At 49.9% G+C, this 18930-nt stretch overlaps 6 protein-coding genes across 6 annotated transcripts; 2 read left to right on the forward strand and 4 right to left on the reverse strand.

Moving 5' to 3' along the window:
- Window positions 1-160: 160 nt before the first annotated feature.
- TRV_02960 (RNA polymerase II Mediator complex subunit Sin4, putative) lies at window positions 161-3321 on the reverse strand (the record flags this gene model as incomplete). The annotated part of the gene is made up of 9 exons (XM_003022866.1): window positions 161-873; window positions 933-1064; window positions 1120-1383; window positions 1442-1582; window positions 1611-1754; window positions 1796-1994; window positions 2081-2544; window positions 2611-2758; window positions 2938-3321. 9 exons carry the CDS (start codon window positions 3319-3321, stop codon window positions 161-163), a joined length of 2589 nt encoding a protein of 862 aa, XP_003022912.1.
- Window positions 3322-4292: 971 nt separating this feature from the next.
- Window positions 4293-6014, reverse strand: TRV_02961 (uncharacterized protein; the record flags this gene model as incomplete). Its single annotated transcript, XM_003022867.1, has 2 exons — window positions 4293-5590; window positions 5675-6014. The coding sequence occupies 2 exons, from the start codon at window positions 6012-6014 to the stop codon at window positions 4293-4295; spliced, it is 1638 nt and encodes a 545-aa protein (XP_003022913.1).
- Window positions 6015-6572: 558 nt separating this feature from the next.
- On the reverse strand, window positions 6573-7624 carry TRV_02962 (CBF/NF-Y family transcription factor, putative; the record flags this gene model as incomplete). Its single annotated transcript, XM_003022868.1, has 3 exons — window positions 6573-7101; window positions 7177-7310; window positions 7505-7624. 3 exons carry the CDS (start codon window positions 7622-7624, stop codon window positions 6573-6575), a joined length of 783 nt encoding a protein of 260 aa, XP_003022914.1.
- Window positions 7625-8264: 640 nt separating this feature from the next.
- On the reverse strand, window positions 8265-10196 carry TRV_02963 (uncharacterized protein; the record flags this gene model as incomplete). The annotated part of the gene is made up of 4 exons (XM_003022869.1): window positions 8265-9761; window positions 9845-9939; window positions 10000-10084; window positions 10146-10196. 4 exons carry the CDS (start codon window positions 10194-10196, stop codon window positions 8265-8267), a joined length of 1728 nt encoding a protein of 575 aa, XP_003022915.1.
- Window positions 10197-10853: 657 nt separating this feature from the next.
- On the forward strand, window positions 10854-11518 carry TRV_02964 (uncharacterized protein; the record flags this gene model as incomplete). Its single annotated transcript, XM_003022870.1, has 2 exons — window positions 10854-11010; window positions 11037-11518. The coding sequence occupies 2 exons, from the start codon at window positions 10854-10856 to the stop codon at window positions 11516-11518; spliced, it is 639 nt and encodes a 212-aa protein (XP_003022916.1).
- Window positions 11519-16084: 4566 nt separating this feature from the next.
- TRV_02965 (homeobox transcription factor, putative) lies at window positions 16085-18302 on the forward strand (the record flags this gene model as incomplete). Its single annotated transcript, XM_003022871.1, has 2 exons — window positions 16085-16405; window positions 16473-18302. The coding sequence occupies 2 exons, from the start codon at window positions 16085-16087 to the stop codon at window positions 18300-18302; spliced, it is 2151 nt and encodes a 716-aa protein (XP_003022917.1).
- Between the last annotated feature and the right edge of the window lie 628 nt (window positions 18303-18930).

Genomic DNA, 18930 nt, shown 5'->3' on the forward strand with positions numbered 1-18930 from the left:
TATTCAGGAAATCGCAAAAAGTGCTCATATTGAGCCCCAAACCGTTGATTAAGCTAGTATTGACCAAGGAACTAAGTAACCGCACCAATGATACCTTTAAACGATACCCGTAAGGGATAATAGACGTCAAAAAGAAAATGTCGTGCTAGATCGTACATGATTATCCTGGCTGTCTCCATCCTGGCAAAGTAGTAGAGCCTCTTAGGTTGCTAGCATTGCTCATAGACCACATTCCACCACAAGTACAAGCTCGGAGAACAGCAGTTCTCATCAGCATCTTCACGGCTGCCATAGACTTCGGTGGAATTTCCTCTGATATCGCACAGCATCGAACACACCTTCGGCTTGGCCGTACAGCACCCCTAGATTCATCTAGAGGTATTAACACTTTTCGAAGAATATCGATCTCGTACTTGTGTCTGAAAAGGTCTGCTCTCTTGTCATCGCCAACACCCAGCCAGCTGTAGTCTTGTAAAAACAGATACATGGGGTTGGCTTCATTCCGTATCATGGGAACCGTCTTAGTAAGGATTGCAGTCACTGCAGGCTGTAAAACGGGTGGTATACTGCCATTGATAAGTAGGTCTCGTTCAGGGGCTGCGCGGTCTGCGTTGTTGAAACCCGCGTTTTGATAGGCGTGTTTAACGTCAGATTCAACACTTGCAAGAAGCTTCTCATATACATCCACTTTTAGAGCAGATTCTGTGATCAATGTCACTATCTGAGAATAGATTTGGTAGGATTCATTGCTCAGATTCATTGCATTCCTGAATCCAGTAGTGAGGCCACGGAGACCGCGGCATATATATCTGAGGAATGAACGCGGGATGCTTGAGATAATGAGGATTGTCGAGAGTGATTCACATAATTTTCCTTGGAGCGAGGCCTACGTCAGAGTACAGTATAACATGAATTGGCGGCAATTTCCTTACCTGATGATGACCCCGAGTCTTGGCTGCTAGACTGGCTGTTTAGATTATCAGAAATCTCGAATAGGTCATCAACGATGTATTTAGCCAGGTCGAGAGCCCATTTCACATTTCCCAATGTTATTCGTAGTGTTTCTATTCTTTAATTAGTACATACGTCTCTAACCATGGAGCTTGCCATTAAACATACCAGGATCATAACACTCGACATCAGTACCAGCTTTATTGAAATGTAGTATATATGTGAGTAAGATGGATATTTGTCGAAGTTGTAGAGTCAGCCACGGAACAGCAGCTGCAAGGTTACGGCGCTCAAGTCGGTTCTTAAACCCAAGTGCAGCCTGCATACTGAAGCATTTCAGGATATATGGGTTATTCATGAGCTTGTCTTGCTCGACAGTAACATTCATCGACAAAGCTCGATAGACTTCATCTATGAATTTCTTGTGAGAATCTATCGCTCTTAAAGTTAGCAATGTGTTCTAGAAGGCGAGTAGATATGCAGGATTTACCTTGGTTGAGCTGCTGAATAACAATCATTAGTATATCATCATTATTACTGTCGCTGCTGCAAGCTCTGCAATAAGCCATGGTGAGAGCAGCAAGTGCACTCATGAATTTTCCTTCAAACTCATTAGCTTCTTCGTAAATATCTTGGAGGTAAAGATATGCAGCACACACCATCATTAAACAAACCATCTTGCTCATGACCAAAAGAATGCTCCATCACACGCATCTGGACATGCGATTTTTCATCAAGAGATGCTGCAATGCAGCCACTTGGTGAAAATGAAATATGAACGCCTTGCATGGACGTTAGCAATGCTATCCAAAGCATAAATCAACTAAGGGCAGCTATATCATACTCGGAGAAATTGCGGCAGGAAAGGTAAAGCCAGATTGTGGCAGGCTGGTAACAGTTTCGATATCCTCAACGCCAGATAAAGGAGTAAAGCCCTTTGCATCATAAAATGCTATATTGCCATCATCGGTGGTAATAGCAAAGATATTTCCCGTCTCCATGTAGTCAATGGAAACTATATGTCTGTCAAAATATGTATCCGCCTGTCTATTTAACTCGGTGCTTGGCTGAAAGGGAATATAATTGTCAGCTGGATCAATAGGCAACAGTAATACGCGCATAGACCTACCAGGAGTGGATTTCGAGGCTGTTTCGATACTATGCTATCGAAACTCTTGTGAAGATTCTGGTTGACCGAACGAAGCTCCCACCTAGCAATGACACTGGGATGTTGTAGGTGAGACCGCCCATGGATATTGTGTAATGGACAGGAAAACACGGCTAGTATCATTGGTGCGGTTTGCCCACCAGGAGCATCCACCGGACAGGCCACTACCTGCAGGTGCGTAAGTGCAAATAGTCCATTTGCATTGTTGGTGATGTTGTCTTCGTTCCCTATGACATATGTTGAGGGTGATGGTACAACAGTTGGAATTTCAACCTCGATGTGAGCCAACTGCACACTGGGCACCGCAATGGAATTGTTTGGTCGTTGGGTATTGGAATCAACTGGTGTGCCTTCCCATTTGAGCATGGCACGGTAGAGCCGTAGTTCATTTCTCGCTGAGTATGTGACGATCATAATTCCTCCGCCTTGAAAACATGTTAGATGGAAAATCCATAAGACGGTGCGTAGTGACTACCGAGCATATAACTTACCATCTACCGGGGTCATGGATGCATGCGTTAGAGCATCGTCAGTATAACCTGTGTTCTGTAGCTCGATCACCATATCCCCCCATTTAGATTCCTGGTTTTGATAAAGCAATTTCAACTTGCCAGATCTCGTAACGACAAACAAAGCCAGCTTATGCAAAGGGTGAAATGGCCCCATTGGCCTGCGCGGGTATCTAACATAGGCCCATCGACCACTTGCTCTGCCAGCGTGGCTAAATGTATGCACCTTCAGAAGTAGGTCAGCCAAAAACAAATATATCAAAAAAGTCATCCACGAAAAGAGCAGTAATGGCACAGCAGGATACGCACCGAGCGGTTCAAGGCAAGCCACATCAGTCCGACAGGCTGATTCCCATCGTCATCAGGGTCCAAGGCTGGCGGACGCGACTGGATCAGAACATTGAGGCCAATCGACATTCCAACGATCGATATTCGACCGCAGGAGTCGACAACAGCCAGGTCGGTCCCAGGCTCATTCCAGGCAAGATGAACCAGGGTATGGCCAGTCTGTGCTTCAGCAATGGGGTGCTCATGGTCTCCATCACTCAGGCTCCATTTGCCGTCCTCGGGACTGCAGTTGAGATTCCGTAGAAATGCCTTTGACCCGTCTGGGGCGATGTAGGCGATTGCGCCAGTCCTGGACCAGGCGATTTTTCTTTCAAACCCAGTCAGCGAGGAATCATTGGCAGGCATAATAGCAAGTAGCAGCAGAGTGAATTCAGGGCCTAAGAGTGCAATCTATACATACTGGCAGCATCCTAGGATCCGAAGCTCATCAATGCGAGCAGGGAGTGCCTTCGGTGGCACAGGCGCCGACAGGCTCAGGTCCAGGCCGCCCGAGTCGCCGAAGAGGTCGTCCAACGTCTCTTCCATTTTCTTATCTGAGCCTCTTCCGAGCAGTAAATCATCAGCTGGATGCGGTTTATGGTATAATCATTGTGTTTCCGGCTGTTGTTGTTTGTAGACCTGCTGCTGGTTGCCTCGCCTGCGAATCTCAGGCCGATTGACGTTTTGTTTGTGGTTTTGGTTAACTTAGTTATTCGACGTTCGCGCCAGAAGAAAAACTGCGAATAAAAAAACACAGCCAAACCAGCAGCACAACGCGGGCGACGATGAATCGTTTGATGAATTAATTAACAGCTACAGGAGACTACAGATTCACTACTGGATATATTCATACGGGCGAAAGTCTTGCACGGGTTTTTATAGGAATATTAATAGTTAATGGATTTCAAAACGAACGATGAATGATTTGTATAACAGCTCTCTTCGGCTCTATTACAATCATGTCTGCCACAACGCCAACTCCATGAGGTCTCATAAATATGAATAGATGGGTAAGAGATAAGGCCGAGTCCCAGCAAGAGGCAAATGAGTAGCCTGGGAGGCGAAGAAGAAAGGGGAAAGAAGGGCACAAAAAAAGAAGAAGAAGCACGACGCCAAATGGTAGAAGTACACACCCGTCCGCCAGCAACATATCACAGGGTATCTCGTATTGTTGCAGGACTCGCTCAGAAAAGGTGGGTACCGAAGAGATGAAGCCGTTAATTAGAGAACTTATTCATCCGTGGGGACGACGGGGTTGAAATTGGGAGAGAAGTGGCCGTTTATGGGATGCCGGATTATGTACCAGTAAGTAGAACGAGAGAGTCAATATACACGGCTCAGGTGTGAACAGCATTACTCTCTTTTTTCGTCTCTAGCTCCAGGGGCGCTGGGCCGTTGCTTCGAGCAGATTCAGGAGCAATTGGGTTTAGGACATCTTCGATCTTGCAACGGGGGGTGACCTCTTTTACCACCTTAGATTCTTTGGCAGCGGTAGGCTTCCTGCTGGGGAACGCCTTGTTGATTGGAATAGTCTTAGTAGAAGCATCTGCAGGCTTTGTCTTCTTCGCCCTGGGTTTGCGCGGCTGGTTGGACTTTTTGATAATCTTGGTGTTGGCGCCCCTTGGCTTGGGAGGAGCACTGGGCGTGGGACTCTGTGACCGTTTGCCGGGGTTGACGGAGTCCTCAGAGCTGGAAGATGGCGTAGGCATGCCGTTTGTAAAGTCGGCGAACTTGACGGGTTTCTGAGGCGTGATGACAACGGATATTTCGGTATTCCCTGACTTGGCGCGGTCAAACTCTTCTTCGGTGCACTCGTTGAAGGAGCGGTCATCGTCGTCCCATCTCTTGAGGCCGGCATGGAGCGCAACCTTGTCACAGTCACCCTTGATGGCCAGATCCCAGCAATCTTCAAACTCCTTGCCAGAAGGGAGCGGGTCGTGGTTGATCCAAACGGTGGTCCCGTTTCTCCTGCCTCTCACGACACGGCACATTTCCTTGACAATGCGTCGTACGCCGGGAATCTTGAGACTGGTACCGACCACGACAAGCGCATCGGGCCTGGCGCGTAGATCAGCACTAACCACAGAACCTATGGCTTCCTCGTCTGGGTTGTACTCGTTATATAGCACCATACGAGGCCGTAATTTGCCGATACCACGGCTCCGCTGGCCAACAACAGTTCTAATTTTCTCGTTCTTCTCACACTCGGCACAGAGAGGAGGGTCGGGCCCCTTGAACAAATCTGCTTCGAAGCTGGAAGCCTTGCTACATTTCTGGCAGACCATGGTGTGCAGGCCGCCGTGGAGTTGAATAGTGGTTGGCCAAGGGCCCTTTACCTCGAGCGGCACTTTGGTCTGCAGCGGCGGCAGGGAGGCTTCGATCCCGTCGACATTTTGGGTATACAAGCGTAGAAGCCGTCCTTCGTGTGCCAGACGAGCAAGTAGATGGTGAAATGCAGTAGGCTTTGCAGATGCGGAGAGCTTCGACAGCGTCCGCACCATATCATGGAACGACGAGATCATAGATTCATCCTGATAGACAACCGATGCGTCGAACAGCTGCTTTCCCGACGCCTTCAGCTTGTGGTCCTTTTTCAGCGTGCTAAACAGGCCATGAGATGACCGAAAATCGGGAACTGCAAGTGTTTGACCCTCCGTCAGTCCAGCCCAGCTTTGGATAAGGGGGCAGGAGGAGGAGGGAGTCTACAAGGAAAACTTACTTCCAGCAGAGACTGAGATGCCAGCGCCCGCCACCACCACGATCTTGCGGTGCTCACGCAGCGTCCGCAGCAGCAACTTCAGCTGCTCTTCCTGGCCCGGGCAGACTTGCTTGTCCGGGTACGTGAGGTCGAGATGTCTGGTGATTCTGGGCTTCGGCTCGATCTTGCGCTTCTTGCGTACCGGCGCAGATTCCACCGTCCCGGCGGCCTTCGACGCGGCAGCGGGCTGGGCCTGGCAGGTCTGGGACTCCGGCGGAGAGGGATAGAGGCTGTCGTCCGACGGAGGAGTCGACGGGAGCGAGCTGAGCTCTGACGAGGTGTCGGAGAGCTCAAAGTCCATCGTGGGCGCGAAGACGCGAGCGCTCTGCAGGGTCGGAGGCGAGGCGAAGCTGCGGTGCGGAGGAGGCAGAGGAGGCGCCAAAGCCGTGTCTAACGCGTGCCAGCTGGTCGTCTTATAGCGGAACCATCGCCATTGGGGGAGACGCGGCCGGCAGAGAGTCGTTTGGGGGGGCTGCGGTCGCCCGGTGATGGTGCTGGCGGTGGTTGTTGGCTGGATTGTGTGTGTTGTGTGAAGACGCAGCAGCAAGAAGAAAAAAAAGTCGATGACGGAGTTTCGATGGCGAACGCAGCGGATTTTCCTTTCTAGCGCAGAAACGCAACCAAAACAAACAACAAACGGGGCTTGCTTGACCTTGACTGGGGGGAGGGCCCAGGGGGAGGGCAGGGGGAAGGGAGGACGGCGGCGGGAGGCTACGCTCGACGGCTACGGGGGATGCTTGATGCTTGTACGGAGTATTGAACAGAGAACTAGCTGCGTACGGAGTAGATGCTGCGAATGGAGGCGTAGCTGGTGGTCTATCTAGTTATTTTTTTGATTGATGATTGATCTTCCCTCGCCTCAGTCGCTGTCGCTGTCGCCAGAGTCCTCCCCTGCGGCGGCTGCCCGTCTCTGCGCCGAGTCGCTGTCCTCTATCCGGTCCATCGTGTCTTCTTCCGGCTCGCCCTGGGACTCTGTCTCGTCCTCAGCCAGCTCGTCCTCCTCCTCGTCCTCCTCGTTGCTGAGGTTGGTGTCGTCCATCGGCTCCGTGTCATCGTCGTCATCCAGCGCCTCCCCTGGGTTCCGGCTACCGGTTTCCCGTGCTGTTGCACCGCCCGTGGACGACGTGCCAGAGCCTGCTGCCGCTGTCTTCTTGTCGTCGCCGTCTCGCTTGAGGCGCTTGCTTCCCGGCTGGTCATCGTCCTGTCCGCCGCTGCCATCCTTGCCTGGCTTTCCTTTCTTCTTTGACTCGCGTTTATTGTTCATGAGAGCCGTGTAGGCCTTGAGCTGTTGCTCTAGATGCGGCCGGAAGTCGCCGAGCTCGACCTCTGTCAATGCCGCAAGCACATCCTGTGGTGTCAACGTCTTCTTGTCCGTCATGTCATTTGCACTGTACACACAAATGCCCATTAGCTATTTATTGATACATAGAGACCGAGAGACCACGGGCGTCTGGCCAACTTACTGTGAAGATATGTATGAGACAAATACTGTTGCAGCTTTTAGTATGGCCGTGACCGCGTCACGCTGGACTCCAGTACCGGGTGGCAGCATGTCCTTTGCCAGCCGCATTATAACGCTTCGAGGGAGTAGAATATCCTAAACAAAGACAGACACGCAGTTGTGTCTCTCCTTGTCAGTCCAATGGTCATACAGAGTGGTCGTAGGCAGTGCTGCTGGAAGTTTGGACACTGGTAGGTCAGCTCTACAGAAGTGCTACCCCCTCAAGAGCACCATCTAGGGGGCAGATGATATGCCCAAAACCACATGTAAAGGAAGCAGGCATAGCTCACATCAACACCCAGCCCCGTCTCTGTGCCTTCAGAGCCTGGCGCATTATCACCGGCATCTGTCTCGCCTTGGGTATTTATTGGATCTCTGCCGTTTGGTTCGCCCGCCTCGTTTGTAGACATTGTGAAAAGAAAAGAAAAAGGGCAGCACAGCAGCTATCACTGTATTCAATCGAATAAGCTAAGCAGCCAGCAAGGCCGATCGATCTCTCTCCCCGTCGTCGGCGTTGCTGGTGGAGGGAGGTTGTTTCCCGGAGCGTGGGCAAGTTCGAAGCAGACGAAGCTGGAACCGAGTTAGCTACAGCTCGCCACGAACACACACAGGGCCAAAGAAGACGAAAAATACCTTGAATCCAAGCAGTACCCCTGTGTTAGCCGTAAGGTATGCTGGTTGCCTTTAATGCGATTGCTGGATGATGGCTAGTTATGGCGGGATGTCACTTGCGAGCAAAAAGTCCCAAGATTGGGGATGATTTTTTTTTGGCTCTGCCAACCCTTGGAGAAGCTCGACTTGCTGGAGCTGCAGCGTCTATCAAACGTCTATTATTCATGCGTATACAAGGGAGAGATAATACAAGATATGTACGTTTTAAGAGAAGACATTGACTGCTTAAGAAAATACCCGCGGCAGTTCTTTTGTGCGCCGCGAAGGGGAATTATCATTTCTGCGTAAGCTACACCAGGTGGAAACAACTGTTAAAAGACCACATTGCGCCGTGTATAAAAGGCCCATGAACAAGAAGAAGAAGAAAAGGAAACACGTCTACTCTTTCATCTGCTCATCATTATCCTCTGGGACGGCATCGTCTCCCCATAGACCCTCGAGCTTGAACTCCTTCGCCCACTCGGTCACTATCTGCTTTGTATCAGCCGCCGGTCCGCTGCTCTCCCCTGCAGCATCGTCTTCTACGGCGGTAGAGACGGGCAAGGCAGGTGCCTCAAGCCAGCCCTGGATGCGCCCATCTCTCCAGTCAGTGATGACCGTCGTGGCTGCGCTGTTGATATTGGGCGTGCCTCCTCTGCCTAGTCTGCCTCTCCTGCGGGCAACTTGGATCAGAAAGTCGGTCGTCTTGTCCCCGTTTGTTGGGAACAGCGGAGGGATGCCGTAGAAGTCAAGCATCTTCGAAAGCAGGCCTTCAGACGCAGAGAGCCTCTTGAGCAGGAGTGTCACGGCTGGCACAGGGTCGGAAATCTGCTTGGGGGGTATAGCATTGAGAAGGATGAGGCGAGCTTGCTCCTTTATTTTTCGAGACTCAGATGACTTGGGCTTTTCGGCGTTGGGGAAGACAATTCCAGGCGAGTCAATGACCTTCAGCTTGCTGTCTAGTTTGACTTCACGAAGGCTTGTGGTAACTCCAGCCTCCGCGCCAACAGGGCATACGTTAGCATTGCCTCTGGTGACACGGCTGGTCAGCGAGTTGATCACCGACGACTTGCCCACGTTAGGATACCCAATCACGCCAACTGAGACGGCCCGTTTTAACTGCTTGTCATGTGCGTATGCCTTCAGGGCCTTGAAGAGCGTCTCTGAGGTCCCCTTGACCGTCAACTGTTTGTGGTCAAAAGTGTGCGCGTTTGGAGCTCCAGAGGACGCTCGGAGGGGGAGCGTAGGGAAATAGCGCCGTAGGTATACCAGCCATCCTTTCAACACTGGCGGAGGAACAAGATCGATCTTGTTTAGAATGAGGATAAGACGTTTCGATCCGTGGTCTGCCGCCATGATCTCGCGCTCCACCTCCTTTGACCGAGTTCCCTCAGGGTCTCGAGCATCAAGAACATAAAGTATCACATCCGCTCTGTCAATAACTTCCTTGAAGGCTTTATCGAATGCTCGACGTGAGCTTTCTTTTGTCGTGGGTATCACCGTGTCTTCAAACGTCACCCCACCGTCTTCCTCGTCATCCACCATGTCCTCGTCTCCGTGCTGATCCTCATACTCGGCTGCGCGAGCCTTTGCAGAGGCTAAAAGTGCAGCCATAGGGTTGGACTCCTCTCCTTCAACCTCCATATCATCGTCGTCACTCTCTATCAGTTCGTCGTCCTCATCGTCGATAAGATCGGCATTTTCCGTTATATCAACATCTCCAGCTTCCTCTACGTTTTGTGCCTGGCGTCGTAGCTTCGCCTCCTCGCGCAGTTTCTGTGCTTCTTCAGCCTTTATCCTTCTCTTTTCTTCGATCTCCTGTAGGAGTCTATCTTTATATGGGAATAAATTCGGGATGCCAGGATCCTTCTTGAGTTTTGAGCGCCATTGAGGATTCTAATTGACATCCACCAAGTTAGTACCATATTCCCAAAGCTCGGCTGTAATGACCAAAGTCTTATACAATGAGAATCACGAACCTTTTTGGCGAGCTTTCGGTCTTTTCTCTGCTTTGCGGCACTGGCTTTTTCGATCTTATGCCGTAGCCGAACCGGCGTCCGCTTTGACGACTTCCCTAAACGCACAATGAGAAATCGGAGCGCAATTTGTAGTCGTCACAAGGACGCGTACTCACCTAGCTTTACCATACTGTCTATCTCTTCCAACAGGACTTGCTCGAGTTCTTTTTCTTCCTCCTCTTCTTCCTCTTCTCTCCTCTTCTTTTCACCGCAGAAAAAAGATAAAAAATAAAAAATTATTTTAATGTGGGTCCAAGCTTGCCAAGATTTTGCTGATTAGAAAGTCTTGGCGATGTCGATAAGATAAGATCATGACTAAGCAGTCGTTATCTCGCTGAGTCATAATGTTGACCAATCAGGGGAGAGGGCCATGCAGGGTGGGATTTTTATATATAAAAGTCTTCCCCGATGGCGGGGAGAAAGAGACAACAAACTGGCAAAGTGGAAACAGAAGAGAGGGAGGATTGCAAGAAAAATATCCAGGCTCACCTTGTTTAAACTGCGATTTCGTTACATTTACCGTTTTGAGAAGTTTAATTAAACAAGAACACTTTACCTCCAAATCATCAGGGTCGGGATGGGCTCAACGGGGTCGTTCAGCGGACCTCGCATATCACTTACCTTCGATGGATTGCTCTTCGACTTCGATGGAACAATTGTCGATTCTACTGCCGGTGAGCCGCCTTTGCATCATACAGTCCTTCCCCTCACGTCAAATGTACATTTCTCCCCCAAGCTAATCATGCGGTTCTAGCGGTTGTGAAACATTGGCATATGTGAGTCTAGCGCTGCCACATCCCGCACTTCATGAGGGATAAACGCACGTCTTATCATTACCCCCAACATGCATAGGCATTGTTTTATTTGATCGTTCCCTTATCTAAGACTATGGTCTGGAAGAATAGGAGAAGAGATCGGAGTTGACCCGAAAGTGATCTTGCAAACCTCCCACGGCAGAAGAAGCATTGACATGCTTAAGATTCTTGCTCCTGAAAAGGCAACTTGGGAATGTGAGTCTTCACACCAGCACATATCCGCAGTCTTCCCCCCCATTGGATACCCCCGTGGGGGAGCGGAAAAAGAGGGAGGGGAAGAGAAGAAGAAAATCGGTAGAACACGGAAAGTCAGTATCTGACTATGGCGTAATTCACAGACGTTAGCATGATTGAAGGGCGAATCCCAAAAGACCTTGGAAACCATGCCACTGAGATACCCGGCGCTCGACGGATCCTCACCTCGTTAGAAGAGGCCGGAGCGCCGTGGGCGGTCGTGACGTCTGGCAGCAATGCGTTGATTACCGGCTGGCTCGGCGTCCTGCAGCTCGCACACCCAAAGTACCTCGTTGTTGCAGAGGATGTGCAGGTTGGCAAACCAGATCCTTCCTGTTACCTGCTAGGTCGTTCTCGGCTTGGCTTGGAACATAGTGATTCGATGCTCGTGATTGAAGATGCTCCATCCGGTGTCCGCGCTGGAAAGGCCGCTGGGTTTAAGGTTCTCGCGCTCGCCACAACACATGTGGTCGAAGAGCTGAAGGAGGCTGGGGCGGATTGGATCATCAAAGATCTTGACAGTGCCTCACTCAAGAAGTTCGCCGATGGCAAGGTTGAGATAGAAGTCTGGGATACACTTCAATAGCGCTTAGCCGCTTCGACAGGGGTCCTGGAGATAGGGTTATGATCGATGACCAGGTACCGACGACTGACATAACTTCCTTCGCACCCTCTAGCTTGGCTGATACGAACATCTGTCTTGCGTTGGCTCTCCCAGTGTTTGTTGCTTGTTAGTGAGATCAACACTTTGTTTTTTGTTCACGCCGTTTTGATAGACTAGTTTGCTTGCACTAAGGCTATGCGGTTCTTGGGCAAGGTGTCATGCACGCCCGAATTTGAACTAAGAGACTAGGATAGAATAGACTGCCTGAATCCTGTGGCCCAGTGTACAAGCCTATACCAGATACGTCACGCCTTGAGGTCTCGACCTCATCTTCCCTTACTGCGCTGTATCTGCACAAATTTTTGTCTTTTTTAAGGCTTGGGGTAAGTCGCCTGTGATGCGGAGCCAGTCTGTATCGTGCTAGAAACAAAAAAAACAAAAGACAGTTGAGCGTCGTGCTAGCTAGCGTCCGTTCCCTCGTCACGCAAAACCGATGTGATGGAATTCCGCGTACGCCTTAATGGCTGTGGCAAAGGGTACAACAGAGCTGAGACGTTCGACCTTTTGCCCTGTGTCTCATATATCTGCAGGTCATCTATATTGCACCCACATACTCCGTACGGATACATATATAAGTACGTACGTATGGAGTACTCCGTACTCTCTGTATGATAGACAGGGAGCGAGCAGGGAGAGAGAGAGGGAAAGGTAGCCCCATCTAATCCTGCATCTGCATTACAGACACATCGTCGTGTGACTCTAAAGCCAGCCACCACTTTTCTCGCATGCATACCGATGGGAAATGTGTGCTATGATCCCTTCTTCGTCTCTTCATCTCTTCGACTGCGGAAATGCTCCACACACACACACACACACATAAGTTGTTAGTGCTCTGTATGGAGTGTACGGAGTAGTTATGTTTCTCCAGTATAGATGGCAAAAAGAAGAGATCGACAGCCACAGGACCGACAAAGTGACACCTGCATGAGACTTCCCAAGGGGCAGGAACTGGCGAAGTCCATTTCGTCACATCCCATCGATGTGGTTTTCTAGTGTCTTCCCGATCTATTCCCCCAGCGGAGCATAAATGAATAGTATGCAAACTAGGTTTTGTGCCGTGAAGCTGATCACTCACATGGCTTGGCGTATAAAAGTGTGGGAAGTGTGGGAAGTGTGGGAGTGTGGGAGTGTGGGAGGCAGTTTGGTTCTGGTGTGTTGATCGGATCATCACCGGAGAATTTCTAGTTGCTAAAGAAGGCCTAGTTGCTGTTGCTGTGTGCATTCTGTGTCGTCCACCCAGAGAAAGGGAGTAATCCATGGCTCTTGACATTCCCAAGATTCACATATGGCGGTACCTGCCATGTATATAATATCATGATATACCCTATCTCGGTGATCTAGCACGCCTCAATAGCCCTTCAGTTGCGAAAGAGGCTTGAAAAAAAGCCCCCCATTCGCTACCCTTCGGCTTTCTCTCGCCTTCTCTGATCATCGCCCTGCGCTGAATATCATCCATCAAGGTGCATGGCAAGAGATAGATGGTATGTATATACATTATACGGATGCGTGGTATCTTTTTTGTATGGAGGTGCAGACTCTTCTGCAGAATGGAGATCGGCAGCTTGCCTCCATGTTTTCCGCTCCCACGGAGAGAAGAAGGAAGTGGTGCGTAAGAAAAGAGAACAAGCCCCTGAGCATCTCTCTCTGAATGCAGGATCACAGAGAAGGCATCATTTCTTTTTTCACCCTCATCCCTATCAGTTTCTTTTTTATGTAGTCTGCATATGCCGGGAGATAGGCTGCTGTTGAGTTCGCCATACTGTGTCGTTGCGCAGAGTGTAACTTTGGGGCAAAAGTCGGGACACCCACTCGAGAGGCACGAAATCAAGACATTCTCTCGCCTAGGATGCAGCTCCCACCGTCAGCGAGCCCTCTTCTCTCGCGTTGCTGGGTGCGCAAAATGCGAGATATCATCTTCCGCTGTTGTCTGAGAATCCCGAAGTCCGAAATAACTTCTGATGTGTCCCAAAGGAGCGAAATAGAATTATTACCCGGTAAAAAGAGTTTGGTATTTGAGCATAAAATACGAGGCATGTACCTGATATTTCAATACGGCTTATGTAATTGATTAGTCAGTAATCACATGATGCACCCTTTTGGGAAAAGCAAAAACATTCGACGAAAGAAGCAAAAATGACGACGAGGAAACAAAAACACCGGCAGCAGCAGACATCAGCAGCAAGATGCGCAGGGCGAATAAGCAAAAGATGGCCAGGACGGGTGCACCACCACTCGTCCGATATCCAACCGGCAGCGGGTACATAGCGTACACGGCACAGTGCCCAGCACAACAGGCAACAAGACTTTTGAAATCCCAAGTTCATGGGTACCAACCCTGCCAACGATCGTCCCACAAGCGCAAATCTCCTTGTCCAATAACGCACGGGAGTAATCCGCCCCTGGCTTGGAGATGGAGTCTACGGGTCGAAAGGGGCCTCCCGTAGCCCAATTGGCAGGGAACTGGCCCATCAGGATTGCTTGCCCCAGACAAGAAGAGACAGCTCAAAAGCGAGGGAGCTGCACCAAATAAAATAGCACTCGATGGGGACTGAGGAGGGGGGAAAAAAGGAAGAAGAAGAGGCCGTGAAAGAGAGAATAACAGAGAAAGTGGCCAGGCCTCCAGGCCTGTTCCAAGCGTCCCCTCCCTCAAGGCAGGCGAGTGGGTTTAGATCAGTCACCTTTTTTTCTTCTTCTCTCTCGTCTTTGGTTTTTGCGGAGTCACCAGGGCAGAGAACGAGAGTGGGAGAGCAAAGGTCAACTGGACCCGTTGTGAGACTCTGTAAAGAGAACAGCCGGCCAGATCCAGGTTCAGGGAGGTTACGGGGCACTGGTATACGCAGACAGGAGACGCTCCCAAGTGGATGGCGTACGAGCTTACTTTGAATGCAGGAACAGCCCGGAATTCGAAGTGTGACCGGGTCTGCAGCTTGGTGTTCTTTCAGGAATGCCCTGCACACTTTCTGTGCTTCAATTCGGGAGAGTGATTTCCCCCAAGAGAAACAGCGGAATCCTCCGTATCTTCTCTCTTGTATCTGCACAATACAATGCACGATGCTATCTCGATCACTTTTGTCTTGGAAGGAAATCTGCGCTCTGGCATCGTCCTTTCAACTGAGTTCCAACTTTGTTTTTTTCTTTTTCCTTCCCTTTTCCATTTTCTTTTTCCTTTTCTCTTTCTTTCCTTTTTCCCTCCCTCTCTCTTTTTGTTCCTTTTTCTCTCTGCTTCCTCCCTCTCAATCCCTTTTCCCTCGCATTTCTCGTCACCCTTGGCGATCGGTTCCCCCCGATATTAGCGTGGAGAGATGAAGCAATCCATGACCTAAGAGGGCTGCGTATCACACGAAAGGGTTACTCGTTGCCTGTTGCCAATGATGTTTTACTCTGTACAGGAACCTCGGCCATCGTTCCCGTCCCTTCTTACCCATGGCCAAAGGTATTTGTCACAACTCCATAGCATACGAAGCACTACCGTCATCGCCAGCAGGGTTTGCTCTGACTCTCTTTTTTAACGCTCAACACCGTTAGTCTGCATCTTTAGTCGCAAAAAGAGGGTAACCTAAAAGATGGCCAACAGGGATATCTGCTTGCCACTTTAGGCTGGCTCGTTTACCTTTTCGCCTAACCATCCGTTGGAGCCTTTTACCTTGCTGTCCCTGCGGTATCAACGGAGTCCCTTGGACCTGCCCTTGGAGGTTTATCTGGGGTTGTGTCAACAGATCCCTGGCCCTAAAGATGCTTGGCATAACAGGCTTGCTCTGATGCTGCAGAAGCCCCAGCGCAGAACTGTGATGAAGTGGATCTTCCCAGCGGGGTGCGGACTGGTGGATTGGTGGGCTCCCTGTGGTTGCTCAGCCATACGACGGAAAAAGGGGCACCCTTCTTAGCCGTACCTGATGTTACACGTCCGCCCAGGCACCGTTATTACAATACACCAGACCTTGGTACGCGGCTTGTGTGATGGAGCCGCCCCTGCTGTCCGCTGAACGCCCCCTTGCGCCGACGGCGAGGTCTGGCTTACTTCTTCTCTCCTCGTCGCCCCATCTCTCGTCAACCTGTTGTCCTTCGACCGCCAGCCGTCTGCGTGGGAGCCCGTCGTTCATTATCCGACCTTTCTTTTAGTATTAAGATCACCGTCAGTCCTTTTTTATTTTTATTTTTGTTTTTATCTCTATCTCTGATTCTATCTCGTCGTTCCTTAAAAACTCCTCCTTATTTACTACTGGTATTCACTGCTTGAACACACCACCACCACCACCACCACCACCAACACCCTTGCAGGATCTAGCTACAGAACAGCTACCTATTACTCTCATTCAACAGCATCAAACTCATCACGTCGACAGCACTCGACTTTTCAATCTCTTTTTCCCTCTCATATTTTCGTTCTTGGTATCTTGTCTTTTTGTTTTCGTTTTAACTGGAGGGACGCCTGCCCTTCCAACACAACGTTCTACTCCCTACCGACTACCGATCTCGGAACCGGCAACCATGAACTACCTCCAGACCCCGTTCCAATACGCGATGCCGATGGATCAGCCTATGGGTTATGGCATGCCCGTCTCACATCATCCCTATGAGCAGCCAATGGATCAATGCTACATTCCTTACCACCAGAATGATATTCATGGATTCTACACAACTGGTGCCATCGAGGAATATGAGGAATATGTAGAGAATCTGTCACGGCCCCGTTTGACGAAGGAGCAGGTTGAGATCCTAGAGTCACAGTTCCAAGCTCATCCAAAGCCCAACAGCAATACGAAACGGCAATTGGCCCTGCAGACCAGCTTAACCTTACCTAGAGTTGCGGTATGATATAGCCTCACCCGATACATGAATATGTACCATTCAAAGCTATGTACTTACTTGGATATAGAACTGGTTCCAAAACCGAAGGGCAAAGGCCAAGCAGCAGAAACGACAAGAAGAATTTGAGAAGATGCAAGCTAAAGAGAAAGCCATGGCAGCCGAGGAAGCTGAGAGCAAACAATCCTCAGAGAGCTCTGATGAACAACAAAAATCAGAGCAAGACCAAAAGAGCTCGATGTCCACTCTCACAGACACTCGTGGAGCCTCTTCAAGTTGTAGTGAGCAGGAAGACCATGGGTTGCAAACTCCTGCAGATGAGAAACCAGAGCCTAAGTTTGAGATTGTTGGACACCGTACCGAAGCGCAAGTGGAAATCTCCAGCTCAGAGCCAGCCAAAAGGATCCCTACCCCCCCTCTAAAGGACAGCCAGGATATTCCTGGTACTATGACTACTGTGCACAACAACACTGCTCAGCCATCCTTTTCCCAGCCCGAAACCAACAGTCATTTCCAGCAGTGGGCTTCAACTGGCGTTCCTCAGATTGGAGTTAATGTTGGCTCTGCGGATGCACATACCGTTTCAACTGCAACTCCCGTCATGGAGATCGACTCCAGTGGTTACTGGTCCCCGGATTCTAGCGGCCTTGTTAGCCAGCCATTTACTGAGCTCCTGTGTAACAACAGCTCACCAGAAGATCTCTCTTGCCAAGTTCAGCCAACTACTACAGCATTCACACAATCTTTCATTCCATCAGAGCTTCCACTCTACTCTTCGCAGAACATTGTCAACCAGCGACAGGTTTCCCTGCCGATGGAGCAGGGTGATATCTATCCAAGCAGTGGCCCCAACTCGGACCCTGAATCAACCCATTCTGAAGGACGCCAACTACCTCGACTTCACATCTCAACGTCCGACAATGCTATTGGCCTTGCCGCGCGAAGAAAGCGCCCACGTCCAGCTGCCATTGGAACTTCCGGCTTCGGCCGTACTGTCGGCGGACCTGTATCAGGATCACCAACCCGAAGGGTGTCCAGCGCTGCCTGGAGTGGTGTGCGAAAGTCGTCGCAGCTTGCCGAGCTAAGCCCTAGATTCGGGGGTATGAGGAAGATCTCTGGTTCCCCTAGGTCGCCTTTCCCATATTCATTAGAAGGGAGGGCACATGCTCTATCCAACACAGACTTGGCTGTGCCTCCATCAACTACATCTTCTATACCCCCAGCTACTCCCATGACACCCGATGAGATGCAGTATCTCCTCCCGCCAACGCCGATTGACAATCAGTACTGCCTCTCCCCACAGGAGGAGATGGGATACTCCCATTCCTTCCCAACGTCCCAGTCAATGACCTTTGATGAAAGTCAAGAGTCAAAGAGACAGCCACCGCCATTTGTAATGGTTGGAATGCCCCATCCTCAGTCATACCAGCAATTCACGGAGCCTATGTCGGCGCCTCCTAACTTCACTACGTTCAACGAACTTATTCCAGGCTGTGGGCAACAGCAGCAACAACACCCCCTGAGCTCATCTGAGGCTGAGACATCTCTCAATGTTATTCATATGCCTCGACCAACACACATTTCGCCCATTGCATATGACGATCAGGTACAGGGTGAACACGTAGAGGAGTCCGCCCCCACTGAGGAATGGCAAGGTCAAGGTCAACAGTCATCCACACAATCCACAACTGGCCCAAACTCACCTGTCTCAGAGTCTAGCCAAGCCTATAACTCTGCTGGCAAGCCAAACACAGAGTTCTATATCCAAGAGTTTCCCCAACAGGATGAAGCCATGAAGGTGGCTGCACAGCAACTACCACCGCAACGAGCACGGACATACACCTTCACCAACCAAACCCCAAATGACTTTTACCGCACAGCCATTTTCCCACCTGTATAACATTGGTGTTTATGTGTTGTCCTCTTTCTCTTGCGCAATTGATACCATACAATGGAGATTTCGCTACCTGGCGCATTTCTTGCGGCCATCATGCTTCTTTTCTCTTTTCTCTTCGACTCGTCAATGATATACGTGGGCTAGGCAGGGATGGACTTTTGGATTTTGTTAAAAACGTTTTTACTACATATTTCTATTCAAGGCGCTCAACTGGGCTATCTTTATCAAGGCTCTCGTCCTTTTTGTTTCTTGCAGTTATTGCTCTCTTTGGCTATTTTCTATTCCTTGCATTTCCCTCAATTTTTTTTTTTTTTTTAACTTCCATTCCTTGGTACTCCAAGCACCGTGATACGTTTTCTATTATGATTATCGCATACTGCATAATTACCTATACTAACTTAATTTCTAATATTAATTAAAACCCCCATTCCCATGGCTTCCCCTATTTGGACAATTGTTGGCCTTTGGAAGTTGGTTGAATTTTCTCTTCACTTTCCACATACAGGTTATGGAGATATATTACATCATTTGGTTCTCTTCCCCTTGCAACCTTTCTCTCGCTTTTGTTTACCGAGATACCAAAGTTAACTGCGCTCGGATGGCCAGTTGGCTCCCTTTAGGAAAAGAAGGG

Source organism: Trichophyton verrucosum (assembly GCF_000151505.1).
Source record: "Trichophyton verrucosum HKI 0517 chromosome Unknown contig00254_1.f1.exp, whole genome shotgun sequence".
In the NCBI taxonomy this organism is placed as follows: Eukaryota; Fungi; Ascomycota; class Eurotiomycetes; order Onygenales; family Arthrodermataceae; genus Trichophyton; species Trichophyton verrucosum.